This window comes from Terrapene carolina, unplaced genomic scaffold (assembly GCF_002925995.2).
Source record: "Terrapene carolina triunguis isolate 2854851 unplaced genomic scaffold, T_m_triunguis-2.0 Scaffold97, whole genome shotgun sequence".
Classification (NCBI taxonomy): Eukaryota; Metazoa; Chordata; order Testudines; family Emydidae; genus Terrapene; species Terrapene triunguis.
Window position 1 is genome coordinate 10,891,725 of NW_020664448.1, and position 24,835 is coordinate 10,916,559.

At 48.4% G+C, this 24,835-nt stretch overlaps 1 protein-coding gene across 1 annotated transcript in view; it reads right to left on the bottom strand.

The window, feature by feature from the left end:
* Positions 1–3,495: 3,495 nt before the first annotated feature.
* The window catches only part of ME3 (malic enzyme 3), a 198,030-nt gene continuing 176,690 nt past the window's right edge, over positions 3,496–24,835 (bottom strand). The window contains exons 8-14 of the mRNA XM_026651621.2: positions 16,402–16,499; positions 13,517–13,630; positions 12,721–12,826; positions 11,341–11,483; positions 9,896–10,069; positions 8,935–9,033; positions 3,496–4,549 (exon numbers count right to left, since the gene is read on the bottom strand). Coding sequence (XP_026507406.1) covers positions 4,388–4,549; positions 8,935–9,033; positions 9,896–10,069; positions 11,341–11,483; positions 12,721–12,826; positions 13,517–13,630; positions 16,402–16,499 — 896 coding nt within the window. The 3' untranslated portion in view covers positions 3,496–4,387. The remainder of the gene's footprint in view (positions 4,550–8,934; positions 9,034–9,895; positions 10,070–11,340; positions 11,484–12,720; positions 12,827–13,516; positions 13,631–16,401; positions 16,500–24,835) is intronic.

A 24,835-nucleotide genomic window follows, 5' to 3' on the forward strand; every position in this document is an offset into this window, starting at 1 on the left:
CAGTGTGGTGCTTGGGTGTGAAGAGCCCTGTGGGCGCTCTGCTGAAATACTAGCTCACGCAAGCCTTTTAGAACATCCTAAACTCCTAAGCCTCATTTTGAATGCAAGCTCTGCAACTGAGTCCTCTGCTCTTCAGGCATTTGTCCAGCTGGAACTGCTGAATTGGAATCGGACGTGTTTAAAGGCTGAGATGCTGTGCGTTAGTGGAGACTGGCCAAGAGCTGGATCACAGCCATGGAAGCAAGGAGAGAAATGTGCTAATTAGGCGAGAGATCAACCAATACTGCCAATTTGCTACAGAACCCAAGAGAATACAAATTGTCCAAACGCCTGCCCTGACTCGCACGCCAGAGCGCAGCAGTGCTCTCTCTCACTATTGCTAAAGCCCATGAGATTTTAAAGCCTGATCCTGCAGTATTCCTGCAAAGCTTGTTGAGCTCATCAGGCGTTTTGCAAGGGCTATAGCACTGGGGGCCTTACTTCTAGCTCTTCTTCCCCTTCCCTTGGTAGGGTGCAATAACTGGTCTGTTACTGACAGCTGTATCCCCCCCCCCCCCCCCCGAAGGACATCACCAGCTACACCATTCTACTGTCTGAACAGACAGTTCCCCAACATGAGCAGGGACAGAGATTGTTTCTGTACACTGGAACTGTATTATTATTGAATAGTTATACTGCAGTAGTTCCCAGCAGTCCTACACAAGCCCTCATTGTACTAGATGCCGCAGAAATGCTTAGGGAAGACATTGTCCCTACCTCAACTAACTCACTTTAGCAATCTGTGCAATCAGTTAACTAAGGCCTCCAACAGCTCGGTGAGGTAAATAAGAGAGACCCAATGCAGGCCTCCTTTGGGGCTGCAGGGGCTCTTGGACAGCGAATAGCAGTGCTGCATAGCAGGCTAGGACAAGCACTGAAGAGTATCCTATCCAGTTGAAGCTGTAGTGAGGCATGTAGGTGGGCAGGGCTGCAGGACTAACATCCGTAAGGTGCCATGGGATACATAATGGTCACAGTTGTTCTGGTCTAGACAGGTTCTTAGCCTGTGCTCATCACCGAGCACTATGCAGGAGTGCATTAACCGCTGTGACTACCCATCTGTCACATGTTTCTCTCATGCTCTCCACAGGTGGAGAAGTGGCTGGCGTGTTCTGTTTTGGAATTGATTCTTCTATACAGTGAGACGTTGTGAGGCTCATGGCTTGCTGTCTGAAAGATGGGCGCTCCAACAGCACTATGCCCCAATGCACAGGTTCAGTCCTGACTAAGCAAAGAACTTGAACACATGAGCAGTCCCATTGACATTAATGGGAACCCTCACCTGCTTTGCTGGATTGGTGCCCAAGAGGACAGGCAACACCGCATTAGCTTCCATTTTCAGGTGTAGTCTGCATGCCTGGCTCTCACTGACACGTCTAGTACGGCATATGCAATTAATTTAAAATATCCTTCAGAAACCATTTGGCATACATGGTTTTTAAAAGAAGGGATGGTGTTGCACTTTTTAAGTAAGCTTTAATTGATTATACAAATGAAACATACACAGTACAGAAACCTGTCATTGCATTACAAAAGCACTGCATGTACAATCACTTACAGGAGCTGTTTAATGCTCTCTAATAAAATGGCCAGCACATTCAGCTTGTCTGAGGTCTTCATAAAGTAACACTAAGAATTACTGAGGCAGTTTAACAAAGTTTTACGGACAAAGTAACAATGAAAGGGTTCCATTGGACCTGTACATGGGAAAGCAGAAGAATATTGAGATTAACCTGTCATTATAGCACCTGATGACTGGAGGGGAGAATAAAGACAATGACAAACTCCAGAAGGTGTTTTGGGCTGGAAGTGTGCATTGTTTTGGGAGTGCTTTCTTCTCCTGCTGCTTTAGTCACTGACTGAATTCAAAATGTGGTTTATGTTAGCTCATGAGCGGAGTGGGGTGGGAGCATGCCACCTGGGGTGTTCTGAATGCTCCTCACAGATTGTAGGCACTCATGCAAGGTATGCAAATAGCTCGAAGTAAGGGAGAAAAATCATTAGTGATTTCAGTTCAGATACCGACTCTTGTTTAGAGACGGCTACAACCTCCACCCTCCGTCCCGGTGGGCAGCTGAATGTTTTCCTCCAAAATTTGGGGGTGATCAGCTCGGATTCTGGTGCATGCCCATTTCTACATCACTGGAGCTGAAAGTAAAGCTTTTATTGAGCCAAATACTGACTGAGGAGAACCTAAGGTTAAACCCTGAGAAGCACAGTAAAGCTCACTGCTTGCTGCAACGTGAAGTCAATGGACTCAATGTAGAGTCAGACAGTCCGAATGGCTTAGGCCCTGATCCTGCCAAGACTTACACACACACTTAACTGTACCCACTGTGAGTAACTGATCCCATTGATGCGAGTGGGACTACTCAGTGTGTAAAGTTAAGTCTGTATGTAAAGCCTTGCGTGACTGGGACCTTAAAGCAACTAGAAAGCTCTCAATTTTGGCTTTACATGTCAGATATGTTGCCAGTTTTCATTTTAACTGATATTTTAATTGGGAAAAGAAGTTAGAGGTCTTAGCTAATCAGGAAACAAACATTTACATTGCTGAACTGGCTGCAGAAGTTCAGAGAAAACTATTTGACTGCCGTGATATCAATGGGGATGCATCAGATGTGATCTAACTGGTTCATCAGCGTTGCACATGGCAGCATTGCTGACTTTTGATACGGTCATGCTGAATTTCATTATGTGATGAGTCTGTTTTCAGCCAACCATGATCTAAGACTTTTTGTTTATGCATCAATTAATAACATTTTGAAATAGATCAGATTCTGTTTTCCTTTTTTGTGTGCTAGTCTGAAAATAAACAGATGTCCATCCCTTTGCATTGGCAGTCAGATTTGATGAGGCAAGACTTGTATGGTTAAAGCCTATATTTAACCCAGCAGCAGAAACATAAACTTGATTTATTAGATATGATGCTTTGGATGCTGTTTTATGTTAAGTAAAAAAAGACCCTATTACTATTCCCTGAGACCTTTCTTGGCCATATTGGAGCCAGGTAAGGAGAATGTGTTAGGAAAATCAAATACTCTTAAATCTGTGGAGTGTAGGATCTTGATTGTCATTATATAGGTTACAGACATTTGATGATATGAACCAATAGAATAAGGCTTTAAATAAACAGAACAAACTTACACAAGGTCGGTGAAGTAATATATTATTGGACCTGTTGGTGAAAGAGACAAGCTTTTGAACTACAAAGCCGTTCTTCAGGTGTGGGAAAGCAGAATGTCACAGCTAAATACAAGGTGGAACAGATTGTTTAACGTAAGTAGTTAACACACATTTTATGAAACCATTCAAGGTGAAGTGGCCCCATTAACATCTCTCAGTCATAGGACAAAAAATGAGGAAGAATTTCTGGACAAATGCACCATGAAACCAACCATATGCCCCATCTTGTATTTAGCTGTGACACTCTGAGTACCTTTTCCAGACCTGAAGAAGAGCTCTGTGTAGCTCCAAAGCTTGTCTCTTTCACCACAGAAGTTGGTCCAATACAAGATATTACCTTACGCACCTTGGCTCTCCAATATCCTTGGACCAACATGGCTACAACAACACTGCAACACATCTTCAGGTTGAGCTGATATTATTCCCTTTTAGAGGAATCAATAGGGAAAGGATACTCCTCACTAATACATTCAAACTGATAGTTAAGGGACATATGCAGTGTTGTTGTACCCATGTTGGTCCCAGGATATTAGACACTCAACATGGAAGATTTTTGAAAGGTCTTCCTAAACTTACAGCAAACTCCATTGGCTCCAGTGCAGCGCCTTCTGATTTCTGCTAGTGTCACTGAAAGGAGACTAGAGCGCCAAAACAGTAGTGATGCCACAGTGCCTTTGATTGCAATTCTTTTTGATTACTAATAAAAATAAAAAAATCACCGCGGCACTCTGTGTATCAAAGAAATGAAACTTCAATGACAGTTTTGGCCTCTACCACCATCGCTTTGTAGAAGAGAGCACCCAAGCCAGTTCCTTGGGAGCTATGTTTCCTGTGTGATTTGCTACTTTACAATTCATTCTTTTGATACAGAAGTGAGACAATTTGTTTAGAAGAGAATACTGTTTATGCAAGGTCACAGGAGTGCTTTGAAGGAAGGTGGAAACTACGGTGCAGGACTTCTTGGGGTAAGCCTTTAGACATATATGTCTCTGTCACTGCACATGTTGGCTCTGGCCTGTTCCCTAGTCAGGTACTTACAAAGTAAAAAGGCAGCTGCAAGTAAGGAAGTGCTTGTTTCCAGATACAATACAATTTTGCAAGCCTGAAGATTGGCAATGATGGTAACAACCAGAGAATATTAAGGATCAGAGTTTTAAAAAAATTATACATCTTGAATGTGCATGGCTGCTTGTGGCCACCTGTAGTTATCGATAGCAAATGACTCATATTCAGTGCTATAGATGAGGGCTTTGACAAAGGCTTCCTTGTCTTCTGGTTCTGGGTACCAGGAAGCCAGCTTATGTTTGTAGGCGTAGTCAACAATCTGCAAAGAAAAAAAAACAAAACAATAATGAATAGCTCAATCTCTACTGCTATTTCTCCCCAAGACCTGGTCTACACTATGAAGTTCGGTTGACGTAAGCCATCCTGCGTTGACGTAGTTGTGCCTGTATCTACACTTTAATTTGTCTCACATCGATGGAGCCCCATTATGGAGACACGGTAACCCCATCTCCCTGAGCGGTGTTGAGCCAGAGTTGATGTACTGAAGTCGACACAGTGCAAGTGTAGACACTGCATTATCTATATTGGCTCTAGCAGTCCTTCAGCAGCCGTCCCACAATGCCTGACACTGACTGCTGTGGTCACAGTTGTGAACTCCACTGCCCAGAGGTCACAGAGACTGAAAGGCCCCTCTCTCTCTCCCTCCCCCACCCCCGCCACCATAAAAGCCTGCAAATTTTTGAAATGCCATTTTCTGATTGTCCAGTTTAGCAAGCACACCTAGCAGCTCTCCACTGTTGTGTGCAACTGCCTGGGTGACCAGGCGGGCTACATGCTCCAGACTCGCTCTGGCCAGAAGTAGATGGGAGCTCTTGGATCTCCTGAGCCTGCGGGGAGAAGAGCCTGTGCAGACATAGCTACGGACAAGCCATAGAAATGTGGACAGCTATGAGCAGCTTACGCAGAGGACGCAAGAGAAGGGGTATGACAGGGATCAGCAGCAGAGCCGCGAGAAAGCGAAGGAAATGCGGCAGGCCTATCAGAAAGACAGGGAGGCCAACAATCGATACAACACCGAGCCGCAGACCTGCTGCTTTTCCAAAGAGCTACATGCCGTACTTGGTGAAAACCCCACCAGTATCCCATGGATACCTCTGAAGAGCCTAAGACACAGACTCATGGCATGCACAGCGAGGAGGAGTGAAGGAGACTGGGGGACATGCAACCGGGGTTCCAGCTATGTCGTGAGCCAGGACCTGTTTGAGACTCCACCACAGTCAAGTCAGTGCCAGCAGTTGAGCATCAGTGAGCTCAATGCAGGGGAAGGAACCTTGGGTAAGTGTGTAAATGTATTTCCCAGTACCATGATGTCCCCCAATGTAACAGGCCACAGCTATTGACTTTTCATTAGTTTACTCATCCTAGAAGAGGTAGTGGCACAACAAGGAGAGGTAGAGTTGTTAGCTGCTCTTCATTCCCCTGTAGAATTAGGCGGGGGAGTGGGGGTTTGTGGAGAAGTTTGTTTATGTACACAAGGATGTTCCTTGAATCCGCCTGAGAGATCTCAATGAAATGTTCATGCTGGTACCTTGCAGTCCTCTCCCGAAGGTTTCTAGGGATGGCAGCCTTAGGTCTTCCTCCGCAGCAGAACATTTTCCCACGCCAGTTGGTGATGACTTTGGCCAGCACCATTCCAGTCAAGAGGCTAGCGGCATACGGGCCCGGGCGACTTCAGGACACCAACAGCAGCTGGGCTGTCCATGCGTTTGTTACCCTCAGGAGTGAGATATCAGCTAAGATCACCACCGCCTGTGGAAATTGGTGCCAGTATTCAATGCCACTGCCCTATACTCATTCCTTCAAGCAATTCCCTTCTTATTTCTCTCGCCCCTGGAGGGCCATGCTCACATGGCTGGTGCTTTGAATGGTGCCCTGCACAAGCACTACAAAGCAGAAATGACAACAAGCATGTCTTTTTAAAACTTTAGGGGAACAAGGGAAGGGAGTTCTGAATCTTAATTTTTGCTTTCTGTTGTGACTATTCTGACAACCTGTGTGTGTGTTAGGGGTAGCTTGAGGGGTTTCCCCTCCATACTCGCAGGGTGCCTGAGCCAGATATGGAGGAGAAAGAAGAGGACTTAGGGTGACATGTTCAGTAAGATCCGGCAAGCCAGCGCTGCATCAGACCATGAACAGAGGGCCTGGAGGGTGAATACTGCAGGATGTATAGACAAGGAAAGAATGGACAGGAGACAGGCCCAGGAATCCCAGCAGGAAAAGGAGAGGGAGATGCACCAGGACATAATGGGGCTTCTCTGGCAGCAAACACAGATGCTGCAGCCTCTTGTGGACCTACAGATTCAACAGCCACTCCCTTTGCCATCTATGGAGAACTCCACTAGAGCACCTCTCTACACACAACCCCTTCAACATTCCACGTGGCATCAGGAGCTGTATTCCTACCTCTGCTACTCCACACCGGGGGACAGTAAGGCCAACCACAGCTTCACATACACTGACCTATGAGAGCCAAGGTTGCTGTATGTGTGTAGCCAAAATGGACATAAATGCATGACAATGGCACCCACCATGGATTTTCCAACTCCAAAATGATTTCCTGTTAATCGGTGGCAATTGGACATTGCAAGTTTCCACAGGGCGGTTGCCACTGGTTTTTCCACTTCAGTGCAGCTCTCATTCTGGTGTCCCTGTGATGGAAGGCTGCGGCAAGCTCAGCACATAGAGCCAGGAATGTGGCCTCCCTTGCACATCGAAAAGTTCTGCAGCGACTGCTCGTCATCCCAAACCTGCCATTTGATGCGATCCCACCTGTTAGTGCTTGTTTCTTGGGCCCAGAAGTGGCGCTTCACTGTCTGCAGCTGCTCTGTGAATGCCACCAACAACCTTGCATTGGTTTTCACTATATCCCATGAAATCTGCCCTCCATGAAATCATCGTGTGCCCTGTTGATGTGGTTCTTTCTGAGGTTCTGCAAATACCGGAGGATCGTGTGTCCGGTGCTTGGAACACTCATGACAATAGTGCAGAACTGTGCGGGTTCCATGCTTCTGTCAGAGATGGTGGAGAGCAAGGAGGGCCACATAGGTTCGTAGGTTGTTTTTTTTTTTAAAAAAGGCACGGAAATTATGGGATAAGGATGACATTACAGGAGGGAGACAGATGTATGCTGGGACGTTGTCCCCTTGCTCCCAGTCACCCCTGCATGACTCATTTCTGCCCCATCATGCATTGCCAAAACTTTCCAAAAGACAGTGCACTGGATGGTGGTGAGTTGCACCCTGGAATATCTACCCAGGAGGAGGGAGATTTCATTATCTGAGTTGCACTAAAATGTGGAAGAGAAGACTAACTGTTCAAGATCAGCCAAGACTTCTGTGCTAGAGGCTGCACCACTAGTCTGTGAAGCAAGATGTGCTGTTGTATGTTTTGCACAGAAAGTGAGTGGTATTTTCTGCTTCATTTTCAAAAATCTATTACTTGATCAGTTGTATATAGCACTTTACAGACTGTCGGATTCTCAAGACACCTCTGGGGGCAGCTAAGTATTAACATCCCATAGCCTGAAAAGGTGAAACTGAGGCATGAGGTAAATTTTCAGTAGTGGTCTCTAAATTGGGGGTACTATAGACACTAAGGCCAAGTTATTCAACCGTGGGTGCCTACATGTACCCATAAATCCGTATTTAATCACTGGCCTTGACTCTTCGCGGAACACTTGCAGCTCCTATTAAGGATGATGGAACACGCCCTGGGTGCTCAGCACCTCTGAAAATCAGGCCACTTATTTAGGTGCCCAAGTTTAGACACCCAAAGTCTGACCATAAGCTCACTGAAATCAGTGAGCTTATTACTTCAGGCATCACTGGATCAGGCCCCCAAAGTCTGCAAATGTTGGCCCTGATTTGCCAAGGTGTTGATCACTCTAAGCTCCCATTGACTAAGAGCAGTTAGGGATGATCTACAACTCTGAAAATCCAGCTGCTTGCACCTGAAGATGGGCCACTTTTAACATTTGGGTCTCAACCATTTGCCCAAATACAGAAAGAACCATTGGAAAATCTGGGCTGAAACTCAGGAGTTTGAGAGTACTATTGCTTTGCTCACATCACACAAGAAAGCCACACAACTTAGGACAAGAAACAGAGCATGGAGCTTTAAACCACATGGGATTCATTTTCTTAGCATTATTAAGACTCTCTTCACCTCAACATCCTGATTCAGTATTTACAATGTCAGTAATTTGGAATGGACAAGGAGGCTTCACCGATGTGTGACGGAGGCTAATTTGGAATTAATGTCAGGCACATTGGGAGCCAACTGGGAGTTACACAGCGTGGGGCTACCTGGAATTGTGATTGGCCCATGGCACTGAATCAGCTCTTCCACACCTGAAAGATCTACTCTATCCCGTGGAAAGTCACGGGGGGAGGGGCTGAGAGCAGCGAGCGAAGGTGTGGCCTTGGCTGGAAGAGGCGGGGCTTCGGCCAGAAGAGGCGGGGCAGGGGGCTAACCTCCCCAAGGGGAAGCGTCACCCACCGCCCATGTTTCTGGGTCTAATATAGCCAGTGCATTTATATTGGTAGTCATAACCACTTCAAAGATGAGGGCAAGAGAAAAATCCTTGCCAACGTTACGAGAGGTTATATATAAACAAAAACTTCACAAGAATACTCGAATTCTTACTTCAACAGCAATTTTGAAGGACACCTCTCTGATGGTACTCAGGGGAGGATAGAGTCTCCCTTCAGCAAGATGCTCCTCCGTGACCTCTTCAGCAATAGACTAGAATGAAGAGAAGGTAGGTTATAGATGATGTTCTCAATCAAGTACAGCATGCACCCTCTTAAGGCTTTAACAAGGCAGTGCGGAGCTGAGACTTCAGTTGCTAAGAGAGCCAGGAGAAGTCCTTGTAATCAAAAGCAAAACCACTCAAAATTCAAATTTGCATACATTTCATTCTGAGCTTGAAAACGCAGCCCTTTCAGCAAAAAACGTGTGCGCGACTAGCTACCATTTTTGAAAGAAGTGAGTCCATTTCTGAGAAAAAGTTGGCTCTGCCTCCCAAACATGCCGCTTGGCTATATGTTATGATCTGAAAACAGACATTTTCCAAAAAATACAGCCTACAACAAAGGCTGAGGAAAATGCAAAGTGGCAAAAATGGCTTTGTGAGAGCTGCTGGCTTGGCGGGGAACCCTGGCTGCTTGCTTTTCCCTCCGCTGACGGGAGCCAGGCATCTCCTGCAGCAGGGGAAAGGCTATGGAATAAATTCAGCTGTTTCAAATATGATCAAAGGCTTTGGGGGATTTTTGTTTTCTTTTGGATTTGTTATTTTTGCCTGTAAGTAAAAATACCCAGGACTCCAGAGGACATGTCCCCTCGCCCCCCCCCCTCAGCTCCCTCCACAGCGGGGAACCAAATACTGGCTCATGCAGAGGACTTCTGTTGGCACAATGGAAGCTCTAGCATCCTGCTGTGTTGGGAAAGTCTGCAGCCTTTTGCTGAGGGGTTGAAGTTCACATGATACACATTGCCCTGGGCCCGTTCCTAGCCAAGGACTTAACTAGACTCCTGGGGTTCAACAAGCCTCATTCAAGCTGCTTTTTTATTTTTTAAAAGCACCAGTTAAATATAGATCTGAAACCTCTGCCGTGGTGAGGAAGATATCATCGGAGATATGCCGGACCCCGCAGGCAATGACTCCCAGCGCCACTCCGGGGAACACGTAGGCATTATTTCCTTGGCCGGGGAAGAAGGTCTGTCCACTGGCCAGGGTTACTTTAGGGAATGGACTCCCACTTGCAAATATGCCTCGGCCCTGTTGAGAGAGACAGACACACACAGATATTGGAGAGGCAATGTCTACAATTGAGGGGATCCCAGAACCCAGCTCTGGGAGTACAGTGACTGTGATAGCAAATTCATTGATCATTCAGCAACAGCTCCACCACCATTAGGATCTGACTGCTGTTTAAACTGACATACAGTTTGTTTGCAAAAGGGAAAGAGCCATGTGGCATTTAGTTTCCATTTGGCCTGGTACCAGACAATGTCTCATTCTAACCTATTTATCTAGATACATACATGGCTCCTGTCAACACAGTGTCCTGTGATGCAGGAAAATATTCCCATTTTACAGAGGGGAAGGAGATGCGCAGAGATATTTAGGCCTAGATCCTCAAAGGTATTTAGGCTTAACTTCCACTGAAGTCAATGGAAGTTAGGAGTCTAAATACCTTTGAGGATCTGGGCCTAAATGACTTACCCAAGACCCCCTAGAAAGGCTGAGGTAGACCCTAGACTTGAATCCAGATCTCCTGAGTTCCAGTCCAGTGCCTTACCCACTCTCTTTCCCCTTGCCTGATCCGAATCCCAAAGTTGCCTCCCATGAATACCTGAGCTAGGGCCCTCATGCATTTGAGGAGCTCACTGAGGAACACAGCTCTGATGGGCCAGCCTGAGAAGGGAGTTTGGGGTGGGCTCAGGGCCTCCCTCCTCTCCACCTAATAAAAAGATTCAACCCCAACAAGGTTGTGTAGCTGGGCCCTGGAGGGGAGGAGGGTCTCTGCATCAGGAACGCCCCCCTCAACAAATCATCACCATTAACACTAAGGGTATGCCTCCGCTGTGCCAGTGTAGATGCTTCCTACATCGAAGGGGGTTTTCCATCGATATAGTTAAGAATTCTTCTGTCAACCTAGCTGCAGCCACTCTGTGTGTGTGTGTGTGTGCACGCGCACGTACCGGGGGTTAGTTCAACCTAACTATTTCGCACAGCGTGCAACATGTTTCACAGCTCTCTGAGGGGGGTAGCTAGGGTCAATCTAATTCTGGGGTGCAGACTAGGCCTGAGAGTTTATGAACGGAAGTTGCCCCTGCGGGGCTGATCAACTGCAAGAGCCCTGCAGGCTGACATTTTACTCGACATGAGCTGTACGTCAGTGGGGTTCTGCCAGGAGGTTACATTCATCTATGACCCACCAAAGAGCCCTCTGATCACAGTAGCACACAGAGAGATTGCGCTGTGTGTTAAGTCTCTTTGGCTGTTCCGCTCAGCTGCTGTGCTGGGAGAGACAGTCGCACATTTACCTCTGTTAGGTGATAGCACTGCTCGGCTGTGCACTCTGCTTTACTCGTGGGGTTACTTAGGGCAAATACGATGGGCCTGTCATTGAAAGACGCCATGTCCTTCAAAATCTTCTCCGTGAAAGCTCCTGCGATGGCGGCTACACCTAAGAAGTGAACAATTAATTCCTGATTCACTCTATGACTTCCAATGGATCGGGCCCATGTTTCCTTAAACCTCAGCTCTTGTTAGCGCTCAGTAAATTGAACGGTAAGACTCTGAGGGAGAAGGCCGGCCCTTTCCAGAGACCCCATGCAAGTCAGATTTACAGTGACAAAACCACCTTCAGGATAAAGCCCTCCACTCCATCGAGCAGAGGATCAGCAAACAGCCCAAACCAAGTGTTTGTCCGGGTTGGCTTTGTGGCTACGCTCAGCACTATCCTTCAGGAGGCCTGGCACTGGTAACTGCCACCAGACTCTTGCTCTGCTGGTCAATTGGGGATATATAGGGCCCTACCAAATTCATGGTCATGAAAAACGCATCATGGATCATGAAATCTGGTCTTTTGTGTGCTTTTACCCTATACTATACAGATTTCACGGGGGAGACCAGCGTTTCTGAAATGTGGGGGTGCTGATCCAAAATGGAGTTGCAGGGGGGGTCGCGGTATTGCCGTCCTTACTTCTGCCTTCAGAGCGGGGCAGCCGGAGAGTGGCAGCTGCTGACTGAGGGCCCAGCTCTGAAGGCAGCAGTGCAGAAGCAAGGGTGGCAATACCATACCATGCCATCCTTACTTCTGTGCTGCTGCTGGCAACGGCTCTGCCTTCGGAGCTGGGCTACCGGGCAGCAGCCACCGCTCTCCAGCTGCCCAGCTCTGAAGGCAACGCTGCCGCCAGCAGCAGTGCAAAAGTAAGTGTGGCAATACCGCAACCCCCTCTACAATAACCTTTGCGATCCCCCCACAGCTCCTTTTTGGGTCAGGACCCCTACAATTACAACACCATGAAATTTCAGATTTAAATAGCTGAAACCTTGAAATTTACAATTTTAAAAATCCTATGACTGTGAAATTGACCAAAATGGGACTTGAATTTGGTAGGGCCACAGGGATATACATGCTCAGCCTCTAGGAGCAGCAGAACTCTGCTTAACTCAAGAGTGCCCCCTGTGGCCCATTAAGGGCAGCGCCGATTGGCTCCCAAGGGATCCCTATTCAACAGAAGGAGGGAGCTTGTGCTTCATAGCCTCAAGAGATGGGGCATGCTGGGAAGTAAAGGAAAAAAATGCCGGCAGGGAGGCCTTGGGAGTCGGACTGGACAAGAGAGGAGCCCCTGGAACAAAGAAAGAAACCCCCCAAGAACTGGACAAGTGAGACGGAGCTCCCTTTTCCGTGACTCTACCTATAATAGCTGTCGGCTTCACTCTTTGCACTACCTCCTCCAGAGTTCTCATCTGGGGGTGATCTTGGGCAAACATTTCCTTCTCGTGGTTCAGGTGACTCCTCCCCTGCAGGGAAAAAGGAACAAACCAGCCTCTGGCAGGTGAGAAAAGTCTAGATCGATTATTTGCAAAATCTTGTTTGCAAGATTTCAGTGCCTCACGCTATTCTATATTCTGCTATATCGCACTTATCCCTGTAGTATCTGCGCACCTTCCAGTTGTGCATTACGTGACTAACATCTGTCACGTGTGGTTTGTTCTCCCATCCTCTCGCATGGGGGAGGATTGTGTGCAGTGGAGTGGTTTGTGTTGGTAAGTTTCTTTTTTGATGTGCACCTTGCACTTCGTGTGGAAGGCGGTGAGGTTTCTGATGGCCCTTAGTTCGGGTGGAAGTTCATTCCAGTGTCTTGGACCAAATCTCAAGAAAGCTCTGTCTCCTGGTGAGGAGATTTACAAAGTCCCCTTGGGCCTGAGGAGCAGAGTGGTCCCTGACCCTGCAGCTGTAGCTATCCCCAGAATGTCCAAATGCTGCTGGAAAGGGCATCAAAAACAGGAAAGCAAAGTCTACCCTGATGTGTATAAGCAAGTGCAGCTCCATTGACTTCAACAGAATTGCAACCACTTACTCCAGGGCTGCCTGTGGCCCACTGGATCTGCTTGCTCTGGGTTAATGAGTCAGGCCCCATTGTACCCTGTGCCTGTTACACTGCATCTATCATGCACCACAGCACAGTAGTGCAACAGAGGCAGATTTACCTTGACAATTAGTCCCTTGGAGTCCACCATCCAGATTTTTTTGATGGCGTCTTCCCTCGAAATTCCTTCCTTTTCCATGGCCATAACGATGAGTTGGGCTATGCCCATGGCAGCCTGAAACCCATAAGCAGAAAGCAAATTCCGATCATTTCCTCAGAGGAACGTGCCTCATTTTGGAGAGGTTTAAAAAGATGACAGTTCCCCCCCCCCCCACTCCTCCCAAAAAGCACATGGATTGTAAACTCTGTGGGGCAGGGACCCTCTTTTTGTTCTGTACAGCACCTAGCACACCGGGGCCCTGGGCCATGACTCCAATGCACACAGTAATACAAGTCATCATCATCTAGCTGAAACGTGTCAAGAAGGAGGGAGTGATTGATGGCTTCTAACACAGCAGACTGGTCAAAGAGGTTGAAGGTGGAACATCGCCCTAGGATCTGACCAGGAAGAGGTTGTCTGAGACCTTCGTACTAGCAGTTTCAGTGGAGAGAAGAGGGTAGAAGCCAGACTGGTGCGGCTCCAGGATGAAGCCAGCAGAGAGGAACTCTAGACAACAGTGGTAAATTTGAAATGTTGAGAGGGGAACAGTCCCCTCTTTCTTCCCCCAGTCTCATGATAAAAAAACAAAACAACCCTGACTTGCTGTCAATAGTTCTTGGCATTACGGTTTCACCGAGAGGCCCCACCTGAGAGCTGGGTGGAAAGATGCTGAACACACCCATCTGCCGTGACTGTTAGATTGTAATCTCCATTTTACAGAGGGGCAACTGAAGGGTTAAGTGATTAAGTGATAGGGGGCTGGAGCACATGACTTATGAGGAGAGGCTGAGGGAGCTGGGATTGTTTAGTCTGCAGAAGAGAAGAATGAGGGGGGATTTGATAGCTGCTTTCAACTACCTGAAAGGCGGTTCTAAAGAGGATGGATCTAGACTGTTCTCAGTGGTAGCAGATGACAGAACAAGGAGCAATGGTCTCAAGTTGCAGTGTGGGAGGTTTAGGTTGGATATTAGGAAAAACTTTTTCACTAGGAGGGTGGTGAAGCACTGGAATGGGTTACCTAGGGAGGTGGTGGAATCTCCTTCCTTAGAGGTTTTAAAGGTCAGGCTTGACAAAGGCCTGGCTGGGATGATTTAGTTGGGGTTGGTCCTGCTTTGAGCAGGGGGTTGGACTAGATGACCTCCTGAGGTCCCTTCCAACCCTGATATTCTATGATTCTATGATTTGCCCAAAATCACACAGGCAGTTGGTGACAGGAATTGAACGCAGATCTCACAGGCCGTACGCCAGAGCCTTAACCACTAGCTACTCTCCCTCTCCCTGTTGTGCTAGGCACTGTACACACATAGAAGTAGAGATGGCTTCTGCCTCAAAGGGAAAGTGTGGCTCAACTCTGACAAATGATTGTAAAAGTGGCCTGGGGGAGTTCTGTGTTTGTTGTTCCTCTGTGACGGGCTCAGATTACAAGGAAGAAGATTTTTGTTTTCCCTAACTGCCAGCTTGACAGACATGCCCTGATAGTCCAGCGGGGCTCCTTTCAGTTCATGCATCATCAGTAATAAAGGTTCTGCAGGCCAAATTAAAACCCCATTGACACCTGGGCAGCCTCATGGCATTCAGTGGGTTTGCACGGAGTTGACTGTAACTTAAGTAAACCATTCTGTTAGTGATGCACAAGGAGGAACAGGCTCCAGCTTCATTTCAGATGTGCTGACTTCGAAGGGCTAACAAGCAATGAAGACCACTCCTCGTCAGAAACGTACACTAAGAGTAGGTTTCCCCTTTGCTTCTCCTTACTGAATTCCAGCCTGGCTGAAGACTTAGGCCCGGATCCACAAAAAGATTTCGGCGGAGCACTGCATGAAAAAAATCACTGGAACAACACTGATCTGCAAAGCCAAGTGAGGCACCCAGGCTCCCTATATAATGCATGGGGAGAGACAGGTGCCTTAGAATGTGACCCCCAAAAGCCAGCATGCTAGGCGAGGAGCTGCCTAAACTAGCCAATGGGAGAAGCCGGCAAGAGGGGTGTGTCCTAAGCCCTGCCCTCTCACGGAGATAGGCACCTGAGATGTTTCTTGTAAGAATGAGTTAGGTGACTGCTTCACACCACACAGAACCGTGGGGGAGGAGAGGAGGTGGTGCCCACCCGCTGGGAGATTCTGAGGTGGGCTCCCTCACTCTCTCCAGTTGAAGCTGTTCTATTTTGTATACATAATTAAACAGTGATTGGAGCAGGTGGACTGACCCAGGATCTCCCATGTGGGTGCCCTAACCATTGGACTACAGAATTGTTCTCATCCTTTCTCTGGCCCCGTGACTCTGTATATCCATAGCTTCCACAGGACAGACTGAGGGAGCCCCACTTCAGAGTATCCCAGAGCGTAGTGGCTAGCACACTCCCCTGAGAGGGTGGAGGCGCCTGTTCAGATCCTTCCCCACCTCTGCCTCAGGGGAGGATAGAATTTTAGGTCTCTCACACCCCAGGTGAGGGCTCTAACCACTGGGCTAGAAATTATAATGTGGTGGCACCTCCTTGATTTTGAATGGGACCTGATCCAATAGGTGCCTCTGAGCACGATTACCAGATTGGGCCCATGGGTGAGACAGGAATTCTTCTGCCTGTCTTCCCCTGCTTTGTGGATCGCTCTTGGAGATAGGCCTCCAGGGACCTGGAGTGGCGTGGCAGTGTGCACACCAAGAGTCAGAAACTTAGGCGCCCACAGGGTTCGGCGGCAGCTGAGTGGGACTTTTGTGGCTCACAATGGAACCCAAAACTGGGACTTAGGCACCTAAGTTTGTGGATCTGGGCCTTATGCTTCAATTTTTACCCCCTTAAAATGAAGGGACAAACACTGTATTTAGGGCCGAACCCGGGTGAAGCCTACCTCTCCGGCTCCTTGGAAAACAAACTTATGGTCGGAGAGCTTGTTCTTTGTGATTCTTAAGGCTGCGAAGATGCCAGCTACTGCAACAGAGGCGGTACCTGAAAAGAGAACAGAGACACAGTGAGCAAGAGGAGCAAAGGCAGAAGGTGCCATTCACTAAATCCAGCTGCTAGTTGTTTGAGAACTTGCAGGAAACCATCTCTCGGGTACTTATTTGGCCCCCTGTCACTGTAGTAGTATCTGAGCACCTCACAACCTTTAATATATTTATCCTCATAGCCCCTCTGTGAGGCAGGGCAGTGCTATCATCTGTTTTACAGATGGGGAACTGATGTGAAGAGAGACTTAGGGTGTGTCTACACTGCAATCAGAGATTGGATTACAGCTTGCGTGGGTATAGCCACACTAGCTTTAATCTAGCTAGCCTAGTTTATTATAGCTAAAAATAGCAGTGAAGACGTGGTGGCCTGGGCAGTACACGCCCTCCTGCAACACTGGGTACATACTCATGGTTCTAGCCTGTGCTATTGCATCTTCACTGCTATTTTTAGCCATGAAAACAACAAGGAGTCTGGTGGCACCTTAAAGACTAACAGATTTATTTGGGCATAAGCTTTCGTGGGTAAAAACCTCACTTCTTCAGATGCATAGAGTGAAAGAAGCTAACCCGGGTAGGCCTACTTGGGTAGCAATTGCATCTCCAGTTGCAGTGTAGACATACCCTAACTGACTTGACCAACGTCACCCAGGAAGTCTGTAGCACAGCTGGAAATTGAAGCCAGGTCTCCTGAGTTCCAGGTTACCGTCCTAACCCCTGGACCTCCCTTCCCCCTTCCAATTCCCTTTCAGCTCCCTGCTATTTCTCTTCTCCTTCACTTCCCTCACACTCACTCCTGGCTCAGTGCCCAGCCTGTCTATTAGCCCAGCGCTGGGGAGAAAACTACCACTCCAGAGTCAGCAGGACTGGGTGGTGGTGGGGTGGGGGATATTAGGTTTAGGGGGGGAATGTATGGGGGGGAAAGGGAGCGTGTCATAAAAAGCACAGATCAGCTAGGCATTGGCTACACTTGGGGCGATGTGTAGGCCGGGTAGCCGTAGCTACACACAGCAGTGAAAGGCAGGCTGTGTCCACACTGCGGTGTGTAGCTGCATACAGCAGGGAAAGGCTCCAGCAGCGGGGAGGCAGTGGGACACTACACTGCTAAAATAGCAGTGTTGACATGGGAGGCATGGCCTTGGGCATGTAGAGAGCTGGGTAAGGCATGTGCCCTAGGGTTCTGACGTGTCTCTACTCGCTGAAGAAGTGTCTCAGTGTCTAGGCTGCCATTTATAGCCACTTACGGGGGCGTGCAGTGACTGTGCCATAAGTGTAGCCATAGCCTTAGATCCACTGGTGTTACAGCCTCAGCCAGATGCTCTGCACCATCCCAGCTGCTTCACCAGGACAGTTCAAAGTTTCCTCCATCTTCCCCTCAAACAGGGTTAGAGTATCTTGGACTGAGTCATTCCCCACCCCCCATGAATCACCAGAAGTGTGTATCTGTGGAGTCTGGCCAGGCAAAGGGCCACAGTGGAAAGGAGCCGAGGGAGTTACAGGCTGGTGAGGCGCTTGTGATTGCGACAGACGCAGGGTATATAATATGGAAACACAGGCCCAGAGGTATGTGCAATGTCTTGTGCTGGTGCAAAGGCTTCAATGGATATGGCGGGTCTGCTCCTATGCCCCTCCCCTGCTGGGCAGCCTGGATCTGCCCGAGGGGCCTCCCACTAGCCTCTCCGCTCTCACCATGCACAGTTAAGTAAAGAACCCTCCACACTCCAGGCAGGCTAAATACCCTGTTTTCCCCATGCTTCCAGCAGCTCACATTTTCCTGCCCTTCCTTCCCCAAGTCCAGCCAGGCAGAGTTTTCATCAGCCAGAGAGAGGGGTTGAGCCAGCCCAGTGGCTCGCCCTGATGTTAGCGCAGGGGGAAGTGCAGCTTTCACCCCTCCACCCACGCCAAGGAGCTTAATGGAAGATGATGCTAATTAAGGGTGCATGAACGTGAGCTATACAACCACCAGATGGCGCTGTACCTATTTCAATGGTAGGAAATCTCCCAATAAAGATCATCATGGGATTGTGTGTCTGAAGCGTTCTAGTGTTAAGTGGGGGGTTGGGGGGGGGGGTCATCAGTGCAAAACGACTGTTATTGCTTCAGTTTGATCCCCCTTCTCTTTCCTCCGGCTTGCACATAAAGCAAGGCTTTGGGGATAGTGCAATTTAGTGCCTTAATGCCTACCCCCGGCATCTGGTCCACTTCAGGGAGTGGCTGCCTGTGGAGCAGAGAGAACCGCATGCGGTTGTGTTTTTGGAGGTAGCTAATTCATGGTAAAGGCACCAAACACTCTGATAATTGCCATAGAAAAGCATATAATAACAAGCAACTGCTACTATAGAGAAACCCTCTGTGGGGGGACTAAGCAAGTTCCCAGGCTATTATGGAGATTCCAGTGTCTTGGCTTTACAGAGCAGGCTAGTTGCTTTCTAAGTAGGCAATAGGGTTGCCAGGCATCCAGTTTTCAACTGGGAGGCCCGGTTGAAAAGGGACCCTGGTGGCTCTGGTCAGCACTGCTGACTGGGCCACTAAAAGTCCGGTCATAGAATCATAGAATATCAGGGTTGGAAGGGACCTCAGGAGGTCATCTAGTCCAACCCCCTGCTCAAAGCAGATCCAATTCCCAACTAAATCATCCCAGCCAGGGCTTTGTCAAGCCTGATCTTAAAAACCTCTAAGGAAGGAGATTCCACCACCTCCCTAGGTAACCCATTCCAGTGCTTCACCACCCTCCTAGTGAAAAAGTTTTTCCTAATATTCAACCTAAACCTCCCCCACTGCAACTTGAGACCATTACTCCTTGTTCTGTCATCTGGTACCACTGAGAACAATCTAGATCCATCCTCTTTGGAACCCCCTTTCAGGTAGTTGAAAGCAGCTATCAAATCCCCCCTCATTCGTCTCTTCTGCAGACTAAACAATCCCAGTTCCCTCAGCCTCTCCTCATAAGTCATGTGCTCCAGCCAGGGCCGGCTCCAGGGTTTTGGCCGCCCCAAGCAGCCAAACCAAAAAAAAAAAAAAGCTGCGATTGCGATCTGTGGCGGCAATTCAGTGGGAGGTCCTTCGCTCCGAGCAGGAGTGAGGGACCGTCCGCCGAATTGCTGCCGAACAGCTGGACATGCCGCCCCTCTCCGAAGTGGCCGCCCCAAGCACCTGCTTGGTAAGCTGGGGCCTGGAGCCGGCCCTGGCTCCAGCCCCCTAATCATTTTTGTTGCCCTCCGCTGGACTCTTTCCAATTTTTCCACATCCTTCTTGTAGTGTGGGGCCCAAAACTGGACACAGTACTCCAGATGAAGCCTCACCAATGTCAAATAGAGGGGAATGATCACGTCCTTCGATCTGCTGGCAATGCTCCTACTTATACAGCCCAAAATGCCATTAGCCTTCTTGGCAACAAGGGCACACTGTTGACTCATATCCAGCTTCTTGTCCACTGTAACCCCTAGGTCCTTTTCTGCAGAACTGCTTCCTAGCCATTCGGTCCCTAGTCTGTAACAGTGCATGGGATTCTTCCGTCCTAAGTGCAGGACTCTGCACTTGTCCTTGTTGAACCTCATCAGGTTTCTTTTGGCCCAATCCTCTAATTTGTTTAGGTCCCTCTGTATCCTATCCCTACCGTCCAGCGTATCTACCACTCCTCCCAGAAGCAGCTGGCATGTCCACTCCTAGGCGCGGGGTGGCCACGGGGGCTCCACATGCTGTCTTTGCCCCGAGCACTGGCTCCGCAGCTCCCATGGGCCAGGAACCGTGGCTAATGGGGCATGCCGCCTGCTTCCGGGAGTCGCCTCAGGTAAGCGCTGCCCGGAGCCCGCATGCCTTACCCCCAGATCCTGCACCCCAAACTAGAGCTCTCACCACCTCCTGCACCCAACCCCCTGCCCCAGCCCAGTGAAAGTGAGCGAGTGTGGTGGAGAGCTAGCGACAGAGAGAGGGCAGATGGAGTGAGTGGGGGCGGGGCCTCAGAGAAGGGGTGGGGCAGGGGCATGGCCTTGGGGCAGGGGTGGGGCAGGGGGCAGGGCAAGGGTGTTCGGTTTTCTACAGTCAGAAAGTTGGCAACCTTAATAGGCAATGGTGTTATGTATATGAACGCTGTGTATGTGGGGGGCAGACAACAGAAGGCTGTTGATAAAGAATGATGCTCTATAACACTCGACTAGGATTCAGGAGATCTGGGCTCAAGTTCCTGCTCTGCCACAGACTTCCTGTGTGACCTTAGGCAAGTCACTTAAGCCCTCTGGGCCCCAGGTCCCCACCTGTAATGGTGGGCTGGCATTTTCCTCCCTCTGGTGTTATGCGGATAAATTCAGTTACGCTGTGATGTGCTCTAAGACTCCAGTAGGGATGAGTGTGACGTAAGAAACCAGAGAGAAAGACAGTTTATATTTCACAAGAGTAAAGACACACAAAAAAAATCAAAGCAATAGGGATGTGCAAATGTATGACTGGCTATTGGGTGTATTTCATCCTTTCCTCTAGCGTCTTAGGCCAGGTCCCCACTAGAAACCTTTGCCAGTATGGTAATGTCTGTTTGGAGGCCTTGCGGTTTCTTTTTAGTGACATTTCTATACCGGCAAAAGCCCTCATATGGACACAGTTATTCTGGCATAAGAGCGTTTCCTGGTCTGTTTAATTTGCTTAGGGAACCCGGTATGAGCAATACCAGGAAAAGCACTTTTTAGCCAGTAGAAGCTGCATCTACACTAGGAGGGTTTACTAGTAGAGCGATACCAGCAAAAATTTTTTAGTTGTGACCTGGTCTAACCTACAGGAGGGAAGAGCTACTGCCACCTAATCACAATTCTGAGTTAGCATAAATATTGAGGTCGCTTCCAGTCCTACACCTCTATGATTCTACCAGTGGCAGAGGCCTGTTTCCAGAGCAAATTGTCCTGTGCTATCATCATAATGTGTGCATCTAGGCATGCAGCTAGGGGCTGGTTACAATGTAATTTATCAGAGGCAACAGTAATTTAAGCATATAATTCCTAGGGATAGCTAGAGTAGACGGATAATTTAATTTCTCAGGCCAGAGTCTCTGAAACCACGAGATCCTCAGATCTGTACCAAAGAGGAACCCTCCATTGTCTGCTCAGAGAACGTCTCGTGCCAGTTTGTTTCCTGATATGGAACTTCTGGATTCAATCTCTTTGAAAGGAAAAAGACACCCACATCTTTAAAGGAATTGCTGTAATTGAATGTCCTGCTCAGAGGGGACTAAAGTTCATCAACTCTGGAAACCGAGGAACCGGAGGAGCCTCAGTATGTGGGAAGCGTTTCCTCTTTGTTCCTCCTGTACTAAATCATCATCCCCTGGCCGGCATTGTTTGGAAAACCCAGCGGTCTCTGCCCACCGAGATGCCCATTACCTATGGCAGAGGAGAATAATTAACCCCTTCCTTAATGCAAACTTTTACACACTCCATGAACTTTATGGGAATGCAGGGAAACTGTGCCAGCTTCGATGTTGCCTTCCCATGGCGTCACTTCGCTTGGCTTGTTAATGCTTCGGTTTTCTAGTATCCCCTTTGTTCTGCTTGTTCACTGGATTTCAGCAAACCCACGACCAATAGTGGCTCAGCTGCCACTGAGTCACAGAATAGGACCGTTCAGAATTCCTGCCCCAACCTTTTGAGCTAACAGAGAATGCTCCAGTATCTGGCAGCAGTACTGGGCCTATGACCCAGAGATGAACAGATCCAGTTCCATTCAGGACAAAGGTATTCGCAGGCCATTTCATTACAGCGTTTTGACTGCACAAAACTCCAAACATCACAGTGAGGTGGGGCAGAGCAATTGATCTGGGGAGAAGCAATTCTGGCAGGTGTCAGGGCCATGTAAGTCTCCATAAGGCACACAGGACTAGCAGTGATGGAAGCCTGGATATGGCCAGAAAGTGCATGTGGAAGAATATTAGAGAGAGAGAGAGAGAGAGAAATGAAACTGGAGAAACTCCATATTTCTCTTGGTTCTGGCCCATTGAAATTGCTTTAAACCCCAGTGGTCATCTAGGGGACAATAGGGAGTAACCCTTATTGTTGGCTGTGTCTATGAACCCACATTAAAACCAGTGAAAACGCAACTGGAACATGCTGCAAAAGAGACTTGATTCTTTTTAAACACATGTTATTTAAGCATTGGGGGAGAAGAGTGACTAAGGGGTGCCCTGACTCAGGCTGCTATGTGATGTGCTTTCGAGCAGCCCATAGGCCTATGGGACAGGGCGTGCCATGACTCATCCCTCTGCACTTTAGTTGCAGATATGCCTGAGCGATGGCCGGACTCTGCTCAGCTTTGCTGTTTATAATAATTCTCCTCTCGCTCCAATGTGTTTCTAATCCTCCTTCCTCTCTCTCCAACTGCAGCTCCCTCCCATTACTCAAGTAACAAAATTACGGTACCTTGGCTCGGGATCAATAGTTATCTTTGAAATTACAATTTCTGCACTTGAAGCAATAAAGCATCTCTGTGGAGAAGGAGAGCTCACAGCTGGTTTCTGTAAGACACTGGCTAATCAATGCGCTAATTCCAAAAGGGCCACAAAGGGAAAAACCTTACCAGAGGCTGTGGCAAGAAAAAGGCCTTCAGCAAGTTGGTCTCTGTTTTCCAAACAGATTGAATGTCATTATTTCAGATAACTACTTCCTGAAGTAATTTCTGAATGAGGGCCAGGTTGGCTAGTCTGTTTTTGAGGCGGGGGTGGGGGGAGGTGTGGAGAGAGAAGGGTGAATGTTCATAAATCATGTTGTTCTGCAATCTTGAATGGAAAGCTCAACAGAGTATCACTAAATAGCTGACCAGCCCCCAGAGCCCCTCCTGGGCGTCCAGAGAAAGTGTCAGGAAAAGAAAATGGTGTCGTATGTTCAAAAACAAAGCTGATACAGGTAACCAAAGCCAGTCTAGTAAGAAGAAGCCCAGAGGCCATTTCTGAATATTGTTCTCATTGAGGGCTAAAATACTCAAGGCCTGATTCTCCTCTCACATTGGTGTAAATCCGGAATAACCGCACAAGATGTCAATGGAGTTGCGTTAGTGTAAAACCAGGCAGAGAGGATCACGCCCCTCACAATTATATACAGCAAATTACATCTTCGGGGCGTTGGACAGGCATTAAATAATTAAGCCCAGAAACACCCATGTGGGGAAGGCAAGTATTAACCCAGGTTTGCAAATTGGGGAAGCAGTTATGGAAAGGTTACACAATGAGTCAGAGGCAGAGATGGGATCAGAGTTCAAGGGAGAGTTAGGTCTAGCACTGATGTCACAATCTTTCCAGCATGACAGACACTAGTGGTTAATTAAGTGACACCCAAAGAATTGGCATGAACCGCAATCTTTTCGTCTTTAACCACAGTCTAGTTCCACTGGGCCCCGACAATACTTTTGGGCAGAATAGTTCCTTTTTGCTTTGAGTCCCGGAGCTGGTCTTTTCCCCCATGGTCCTCTGAACCAGTTACTCTGCTGCGACAGATTAAAGGAGGAGCGGAAGAACCTCCACATTGTGATGGGCTGGCGACGGGGCTGATCCTGCCCAGGAGAGTGGCGTGTGGGAGTGGAGGGGCTTTGGGCATCTCAGCAGATGCACCAGGAGACATTGCGGGAGAAGAGAGGTCACCTCTTTGCACGCCTCTGGGCTGTGTTTATATACCTCCCGTACGGGCCCCACGTCTAAGTACACGAGGATAAGCGAGAGAAAGGGGCATAGAGCAGCCGCAGTTTGGGGCTAATGGCCACCCAGTTGTCTGAATAACTGGAAATACACACCCTAGCCAGCCCAGCAGTAAGCAGCACAGGGAGCAGGGCTGCCACTGTGTCTACTGTAGCAAGTCCAGGGCCTCTAGAAGTACCCAGCTGATGCTCTGCCACACACCATCGCAGAGCCAGTGGGGCAGAACTCAGAGCCGCCTGCTCCAAAAGCACAGATCCTACCCCTGAGCTCGGGGGGGATCTCTAATAGCTATTAGCTGCCTAGGGGCTATGACAAACAATTGAGCAGTTCCAATTCCATCCAACAGGAGCAGTCACTCACACACGCGCACGCCACTTCACCACATTATCTTGGCCTTCGGTACAGGTGATACTCCCTAGCAGCCTTTGTATCTCCCTTGACCACAGTGTCCAATGCACCTGGTGGAAGGAGCTGACACTCAGCTGAGCCAAAATTCTAATCACTAAGCCGGGCTCTCCTCCTCCTCCTCCTAGTTCACTCCACCAAAGCCTCTCAAGAATCTGACCCTTAGCAAACATCAGGCACAAGGGAATAGCAAATGCCATTTTAACTGCTTTGTGAAAGGGGCAGCCAAAAATATGCGCTTTTATGGACATGGAGCAAACAAGCCC